Source organism: Adiantum capillus-veneris, chromosome 24 (assembly GCF_014529385.1).
Source record: "Adiantum capillus-veneris isolate H3 chromosome 24, ASM1452938v2, whole genome shotgun sequence".
Taxonomy (NCBI): Eukaryota; Viridiplantae; Streptophyta; class Polypodiopsida; order Polypodiales; family Pteridaceae; genus Adiantum; species Adiantum capillus-veneris.
This window is the reverse complement of record NC_140954.1, coordinates 139243866-139252841: the sequence shown is the minus strand read 5'-3', so window position 1 is coordinate 139252841 and position 8976 is coordinate 139243866. Positions and strand designations below refer to the sequence as shown.

The 8976-nt window shown below is 44.4% G+C and overlaps 1 protein-coding gene across 4 annotated transcripts; it reads left to right on the top strand.

Moving 5' to 3' along the window:
* Positions 1–4442: 4442 nt before the first annotated feature.
* On the top strand, positions 4443–7310 carry LOC147427243 (DNA cross-link repair protein SNM1-like). Of its 4 annotated transcripts, none has more exons than XM_086498116.1 (5): positions 4443–4705; positions 4817–4925; positions 5046–5236; positions 5468–5677; positions 5754–7310. In XM_086498116.1, exons 1-5 carry the CDS (start codon positions 4496–4498, stop codon positions 6753–6755), a joined length of 1722 nt encoding a protein of 573 aa, XP_086354242.1. In that variant the 5' UTR covers positions 4443–4495; the 3' UTR covers positions 6756–7310. The 4 variants fall into 4 exon arrangements, with proteins under 4 accessions (XP_086354242.1, XP_086354241.1, XP_086354244.1 ...); XM_086498115.1 differs by having other exon boundaries at positions 4799–4925; XM_086498117.1 differs by having other exon boundaries at positions 4576–4705; positions 4804–4925.
* Positions 7311–8976: the final 1666 nt, after the last annotated feature.

Below are 8976 nucleotides of genomic sequence, written 5' to 3'. Positions count from 1 at the left end.
GAGAGGAAAAACAGGTCACTGACGGAAATGGCACAATGTATGGTCAAAAGTCAAGCTTTGCCGCATTCTTTTTGGCTTCAGGCCATTATGTGTGCCACTTATGTACTTAACAGGTGTCCTACGAAAGCTTTGTAGTCTATTACTCCATATGAAGCATGGCATGATAGAAAGCCTTCTATTGAGCACATGCGTGTTTTTGGCTGTTTGGCATATGCTTTGGTGCCACAAGTGCAGCGCAAAAAATTGGATGATAAGGCTGTCAAATGTATTTTTGTTGGTTATAGTGCTGAAAGCAAAGGTTACAGGTTGTATGATCCGCAAACAAAATGTATTCTGGTTTCACGGGATGTAGTGTTTGTGGAAGATTCTATTCAGCCCTTGCTGTCATGTACTAGAGACAGTAATGTAAGCTCACAGGACATTTATGACACTTTGTTGCCTCTTTTCAGTGGTGGAAATACGAATGTAAGTTCCAATGAGGCAAATGTACATCCTATGGGGGTTTCTGAAAATGTTCTAGATCAACCTATTACTGATGCAGAAGTACATGATGTACTTGATGAGGAAAGGGCTGAAAATGAGCAGGCTAGAGGTATGCCAAAATGGCTGGTGCACACTTTGCGTGACAGTAAATTGGATGCACCTTTGTCTAGTCGTACTCGTTTAGGCTCTCACCATGCATCTTATGCATCAGACTGTTATGCTTTGGCTGTGTCTAGTTTACATGATGTTGAGGAGCCTCTGTCTTTTGATGAAGCACAGAATTCAGAAAATTGGATGGCTGCCATGCAATCAGAATATGATGCACTTATAGAAAATGACACATGGACTTTATGTGATTTGCCTCCTGGCAAAAAGGCCATTGGTACGAAGTGGGTTTACAAGTTGAAACGCAAGCCGGATGGTGAGATCGATCTCCATAAGGCTCGACTTGTTGCAAAAGGTTATGCACAGCAAAAGGGCATAGATTATGAAGAGACTTTTGCTCCCACTTGTCGTATGACTACTGTACGTTTTCTATGTGCATTGGCAGCTCATTTTGGTTGGGATGTACATCAATCAGACATTGTTACTGCTTTCTTGAATGGTGACATATTTGAGGAAGTTTATGTAACGCAGCCTCGCGGTTTTGTCATAAAAGGACAAGAGGACAAAGTGTGCAAATGTAACAAGGCTTTGTATGGGTTGAAGCAATCTCCTCGTGCTTGGTATTAGAAAGCTGACACTCATTTGGTCAAACAAGGCTTTCGTAACAGTCCAACAGAAAGCACATTGTATGTAAAGCGTGAGGGTGATGTACTTCTCATTGTGGTTCTTTATGTTGATGATTTGCTGATCATTGGACCAAATGAGAGACATATTGCTGAATTTAAGGCTGATTTGAATGCTACTTTCAAGATGAAAGATTTGGGGCTGTTGCATCATTATTTGGGTATACAGTTTAAGCAGTGTGATGATGGTATTGCCTTGTGTCAGAAAAGTTACATAGAGACATTGCTATGTAAGTTTGGACTTGAGGATTGCAAACCTATTGCCACCCCCATGGAAACAAGTTTGAAGTTGAGTCTACATGATGTTGGTGATCCTGCTGATGTCACTCTTTACCAAACTGCTATTGGCTGCCTCATTTATGTATGCAACACGAGGCCAGATATTCAGTTTGCAGTCTCACAGGTCAGCAGATTTATGCATAGCCCAGGGTCTAAACATTGGCAGGCTGTCAAGAGGATTTTCCGCTACCTTAGTGGCACTTTACATCTTGGCTTGTTTTATCCCAAGGGGGGATCATTGCCGCCAGACTTACATGCTTTTTCGGACTCAGATTGGGCTGGTTGTTTTGACACGCGAGTGTCCACAAGTGGTTTTTGTTTCATGCTTGGCAGTTCATGTATATCATGGTTGAGCAAGAAGCAACCTACTGTGGCCACTTCGAGTTGTGAGGCTGAGTACAGGGGAGTCTTCACAGCTACAGTTGAGTGTGTATGGCTCAGACGCCTTGTGGCTGATTTGGGTGTTGGACAGGACACTGCCAACACTATCTACACTGACAGTCAGAGCGCATTGGCAGTTGCGAGGAACCCAGTTTTTCATGCTCACACAAAGCACATTGAGGTGCATTACCACTATGTCAGGGAGAGGCTCTCACCAGGAGAGATTAGCTTAGCTTATGTGCCAACACAGGACAACCTTGCAGATCTTTTCACAAAGGCATTGTCTCGTGAGAAGCTTGAAGCTTTCCGCAAAGCTTTGGGCTTACTCCCCTTTGTGGACTGATCCTGTCCTCAAGGCATGGCACTTCCCTTTACTCATGTGCCAGCTCTCGTTCACCGCATCACTCCAGGGGGGATTTGTTACCATATACATGTGGTAGTGATGTGTGTGAACACACTAGGACCGCCGAGGCATTTTTTCCCTCTTTAGGAGGTTTTTTCCCACATGCATTGTATATACGCCCATCACTCTAGGGCTATCTATCTTTCCATTGCACACTAAGTAACACACTCTCTATTGTGTGCCTTGAGCTTCCTTCGTCTTCTCCAAGCTGTGTGTGTTTCTCTGCAACCCTAATTCCAACACAGAGTGCAGATGAGGATGGATTCTAATAGTAGTAGTATTTTGTTCTAGTTCGTTTTGTACCCGGACATGGCATCAAATTCACAATTTTGTAACAGTTTGATCTCATAGGTCATTTTGGCATTTTCAAGACGTTAATATAACATTTCATTTCATTTCATTTCTTTCTCTCTATCTTGTATTTTTATGAATTAGGTTAATTTACCATAACATTAATCTACCAAAACATTTCGGGTCAATTGTCAACTCTCTCTCTCTCTCTCTCTCTCTCTCTCTCTCTCTGTTTGTGTGAATAAACAAATCAAATAAATAAATTGAAATAAAAAGTTAACCAAAACATTTACCTGGTTGAGCTGCTTCACACACACCTCAACTCCACTCGCCTTGGCTTGCACACTTGCTGCCTACAATAAAAATATAGATTGTTAAGTTACATTTCATATTGAATCGAATGATATATTCTGAGGTGCTCATGCATGCAACGGGGAGAGAGAGAGAGAGAGAGAGAGAGAGAGAGAGAGAGAGAGAGAGAGGGTGAGCGAGAACGTTTTGCTTTCTGCTGGGGGAGACACAAACTTTCTAGGAGGAAGAGAGGGTGCACAAGTAGCGAGGGTGGGTGGTCAATGGCCCGAACATGATAGCGTTTTGCTGCGAGATTGCGACACAACGGTGGTGGGAGTAGGAGGGCAATTCAGGCGCTCGGGGGAGCCGTGCTCATTGGCGGTCGGGGGAGCTGGGCGCATTGGCTGTATGGTGTATACCAAGTTAACAACGGGCTTGCAGGGAAGTTGATGCCGAGCTGGGCCAAGAAAACAACGGGCTTACAGAGTGCGAGCTGGGCGTGACAGTAACCGAATGTGTGTAGTCGAGCGCGAGGGTGGGTGTTCATGGCGGGCCTGTGTGGCGGGACAGTAAGCGAGGGGGAGCGACAGTAAGCGAGGGTGGGTGGTTCAACTGGTCGGCGACAGTAAGCGAGGGTGGGTGTTCGTGGGGGGAGCAGAGTGCAGACCTACCTTGCCGGAGAGCGTCTCTCTCTTTGCCCCTTCTTCTTTGACGTGCTCTCTCTCTCTCTGTCTCTCTCTCTCTCTCGGTTGTACTTCACGGAGCACTGGCACTCCAGAGCAGGAAATATGAGCTTCTTCATGGAGCACTGGCACTCTGGAGCAGTGAATATGAGCTTTCGAATTTCGGCCGTCACCAAGAAACTAATGTACTTGAAAGCCTGACAGAGTTGCCACCAGCGTACTCATATGAAAGCACCATTAATGTGAGCGTGTGCTCTTGCAAGCTCATTTTTTTTTGTTCGAGGCCTTCAGCTCGCAATAGACAACACGTGGCATGGGAGACCCAAGCGCCATATTATGTTAGGCCCCTCTCAGACGAGGGCGGACGAAACTTCTCCAGTCTCACGTGGCCCAATCAGCAGCGTTGCCTTTGGCGATGGCTGTCACACAGGGCGGATGGACTCCATGGCTTTGGTTGACCTGGCAGCCAACTCATGTCCAAGCTTCACTAGTTTTCGGGCGACCCCCCCAAGCTGCCCTACACCCGCCCAAGGTCCTTCCTTAAGCGCTGATTGGTTGCACAACCTACATCAACCTCTTTTCCCGTAGTTGTCCTCCGCTTAGTGTGACAGCATGGTCGGCAATCCTTTCTGCACAGGAAAAAGGTGAACGCCCAAGCTTTGACAGGTCACACGTGGCCGCTGTCTCTGTGTGACAGAGGCCTTAGTAGAAGTAGATTCAGTTTCTCTCAAAAAAAAGACTTACCTCCTCATTGATGACCTGGGCGGGCGGGCGGTGTGAACACCACCCAAGAAGCCGGAACTTGGCGGTAGCTTCAAGAGTACACGACTCAAATTTTCAAACTAGGCGAGACAGTGGGAGAAAAGTTCCTGCATCGAGCGAGATAGACAGAAGAGATGGCAGAGCAACAGCAGGAGGAAGACGAGGAAGCATCTCCCTTCTATCCGTTTTGTGTGGACACATGGACGTCGCCAGAGTCCCGCCGGAGACGCAATTTCTTTCTCACCCACGCCCACCTTGACCACACGCGCGGCATCTCCCCCTCTTTTGCTCCCATTTTCTGCACGCCCCTCACGGCGCGCCTGGTCCTTCTTCGCTATCCCCAGGTATCTCTCTCTCTCTCTCTCTCTCTCTCTCTCACACACACACACACACACACACACACACACACACACACACACAGCCATTTCTTATCGCAGATCAGTTTTGTGGTTCAGATGCACCGATCTGCGTTTTCCTTCATCAATATTGAAGAGCCCAAGTTAATTCAAGACGCCAATGATGGTTCTTTCACGGTGACTGCATACGATGCCAGTCATTGTCCGGGTAAGAGAGAGAGAGAGAGAGAGAGAGAGAGAGAGAGAGAGAGAGAGAGAGAGAGAGAGAGAGAGAGAGAGAGAGAGAGAGAGAGAGAGAGAGAGAGAGAGAGAATTTTTCCTTCCACAGGTGCTGTTATGTTTTTATTTGAGGGTGCTTTCGGGACGGTCTTGCATACTGGTGATTGCCGGCTTACAGCTGAATGCTGTGCTAGACTTCCTCGCCGGCTCTTTGGAGGTTTGGTAGACTGTCTTTTCCTGGATTGCACCTTTGGCAGGGAGGCTGTGAGGATGCCAAGTAGGGAGGAAGCCATTAACCAGGTAGTCCTTTGGTACATCTTGATCCGCTCATGCTTTTTGACTCAAATCCTGTTATTTTATTCGGCCATTGTGGGTGTACCATCGATATACTGTTTATGATGAGAGTCTTATGTGCAATTGTATTATCTTGTGCAATCATGCAGTATGCTATGTTTCAACTTGTCATATCCAATATTTTGTGTGCGTAACTATATCTTTGCGGGAGAGTCTTATTGGCATTATCGGTTCTAGGTGAAGCAATGCATATGGAATCATCCAAGTGCTCCGATTGTCTACTTGGCGTGCGACCTTCTTGGGCAAGAGCTGCTCTTGAGGAGTCTTTCTTGTGCATTTGGGTTCAAAATCTATGTTGACAAGCGTACTCTAGCAGATTTTTATGGTTCCCTTGGCGAAGTGGCATCCGACTTGATTACGGATGACCCTAAAACGACTCGACTACATGTAAGCTTTGACGATTTCCGTTGATGCTTATTTTGCAAAGTTGCAGGGATGCTTGACATGTTGATGGTGTTGGCAGGTCTGTGAAGGGTTTCCAAAGCTTTATGAGCAGGCCAAAACAAAGTTTGCAGCAGCTTATGCCAAAAATGAGCCGGACCCGCTGTTTATTCGTCCATCAGCTCAGTGGTACACATATGGGGAAAGGCTAGAAGGTGTGGGCTCTGGTTTGCTGCTACTTGAGAAAATTTATGAGAAGGCGCCCGCCATTACGCGAAGGCGGATTAAGTCAGCTCCTACAGAGGCAGAGAGAGATCCATTTGGAATTTGGCATGTCTGTTACTCTATGCATTCTTCTCAGGATGAGCTAGAGTTGTTCGCGTCTAATCTGAAGCCAAGGCAGGTCATCTCCACAACCCCTCATTGCAAAGCCACAGAGCTCAGTTATGTGAGGAGTTTGAGGTATACAGCCGCGCATACAAGGCAAATCAGCAGAATCATATCAATGCCAGTACAGACAGTGGAAGAGAGGGAGAAAGCTTCGGCTGACCAAAAAGAGGATGCACCGGACCCTCCTTTGGTGCAAGTCTCTTCACCAATCAGGCACCTTCCCTTGTTTGGTATGGCTGTAGCAGGGCTGATGCCATCACCTCCACTTTCGTTTGATTCATCTGAGGATTGCCCATCAGGCAGCATAGATGAGGTTGATTCTGTGGCTGGCTCACCTCAGATCTCAAGCAAACATAGCCCATTTAGAACATCTTTGAGCTTACCATTGAGTTCTCCAAGGAGTCCGCATGTTGTTGAGAGTGCAGCACTAATTGGCAAGGCAAGTAGCAGCAATGGGAAAGTTGAACAGAATGTTAAAGAGATTTCTCAAGTACTTGGGTCTCCAAAGGGCTGGAAGCTTGAGAGCAAGGAGGGCCACACACAATCGCCCAGCTCTATGATGGACTGCATCACAAACAACTGTGGGCTCGGTGAAACCACAAGACGGATCTACAGGTCATTAAACATGATGATACCTAGGCCCTTGCCTTCGCTGCTTGAGCTGGATCGGGAGATCAAACGGGGCAGGTTTTAGTGATTTGGGCTTTTAGTTAAAGCATGCTTATTTTTCAAAGGAGGCACTCTTTTGTAACTGAGCACCAGGCATGTAAGAGTACATCTTTTACAAAACTGGAGCTTACGGAAGTGTAAAATGGGCAGCTCACGTGAGTTTATCATTCCCAAACGGGGTCAGTGCTGAGGAATTGTGTTGATGAAACATTGGAGTAGATGCTCCTACTAAACAGGTCTTGAGCAAGAATCCATTTGTCAAGAAATTGATGTTGAATTGCAAAACAGCAGGTATGACATCATGAAGAGAAGATTGCGTCTGGCCTGGTATGTCCTGATTATCCAGCTTAAGCATTTATGATTCTGTGCCAGCGCGTACGGGCTCCGGATATGCAAGCAATCATGTCCTTCGTGCAAATCACTGGGAATTTTCTGAGGAACTTTGAGCTTGCCTAATTGATGGGCATTAGCTTGCATGTAGACCATGCAAATGGCCACATGGATGTGGCTAAGATTGATTTCTCTTGTATCATAAGATTTTGCATGTTGGCATCTCTCTCTCTCTCTCTCTCTCTCTCTCTCTCTCTCATTATTCAAGATTGAAGTTTAATCGTCTTCATCTAACCGGTGAGCTGTAGAGGGGATCAGTCTTGAGCATGAAGACTAGACTCCCTAGGTAGTGTTTTCAATGATCACAGAAACCGGCAACAATGGGTTGGTTTTTGACAAATTTAACACTTCCACTAATAGGCTTAGTGTGGTTAAAATTTTCCTAAAAAAGCTATAAAATTTGTGAAATTTTGATAGCCCAAGTATCTTAATCTGTTATAAAAAAAGTGGTCTTGGTATCGATTGACTGTTTTTTTAATTTGAATCAATGCGGTGTGGGCTTTCTGAAAAAGAAAGAAGTCTTTGAAGTAGAAGGGCCCAGACAAAAACTTGTAAGGTTTGTTTTACCATGCTGAAAAACACACTAATAGATAAAAGGTACCACTTTCTTCTAAGTAATTGGAATGAAACAACCACCAAGACGAGGGTGCTATTAATTGCTATATATATATATATATATATATGTGTACACAATTCTTTTGATTGCTCATCATAGCATTCATGTGCTTGAGCATGTCTTCGATAGCATTCATAGGAGTTGCCACAATAGGTCTTGCCTGTGCTAGCACAATAGATGTGGTGGGTTCACCTTGTGTGTCTTTTTAACAATGCTTTTCTCATCAAAGATCTTACAATTATCATCAAAGTCTATAACATCTAGAATGCATGCTTCCAAGGTTGTATGTTTCTTGTTATATAGAATGGCATGCAACTCTTTATTGAGTAAGCCTTCTAGAAATAATGAGACAAGTCTCTCGTCACTTGGAATTTCCAACTCAGGACATTGATCGATGTATTGCTTCATTTGACTTACATAGTCTCTTACAAGCTCTCTTTGTCACATAAAAATATTAATTCAGTTGAATTAAAAAACTTGAAAGTTTAACTCTTCACTCCTAATATTGGTTCAATGAATGTGAAGGTTGAATAACTTGACTAGGGTTCAAATCAAACCTTTTTTTGTTTTATTGCCATAATTCTGAACGATTTGATTAAGATCAAAAGCAAGAAGCCAAGGCTCTTTTCTTTTGATGGTTTGACAAGGCAAGCCCAACAAATGGATTTACATCCATTCTTATGAAAGTTACCAAAATCATCCACTCCAATGGTCTCATTTTTCCTATCCTCATCAAGGTTACAAGGTGGAGAGTTGATTTGAGTTGCAGATACACAATGCTCCCCTTCTTTTGAATCATTAGAGTCAAAAGGTATGCCCCTAGCCTTCTTTGAGGGGTTGGCAGGAGGTACCATAGTATCCTTATTAGAAGAGGGATTAAGGGGTTGAGATTGAATTGGGTCTTTGGGAACACAATTAGTAAGTAGTGTTTTTCTCTTCACAAATGGGAGTGATTAATTCTCTTATTTTAAATCAACATGTATTTTTTGTTTCCGATAGGTTTTGTCATTTTGTCTATGTGATGTAGAGTGTCCCCATGAAGAAATTGTTTGGTATTGATGCACTTCTCAAGCTAAACCAAGATAGCACTTATGAATTTTTTCAAGAAGGAATGTTTCTAGAACAAGGCAGAGATGGAGAAAAGTGCCTTGTTTTCAAAATGTCAATGGTGGGTATATCATCCACTCTACATGTGGTGAACTATATGAGAAGAAATAGTTAGAGGGATTCCATGCTTGGG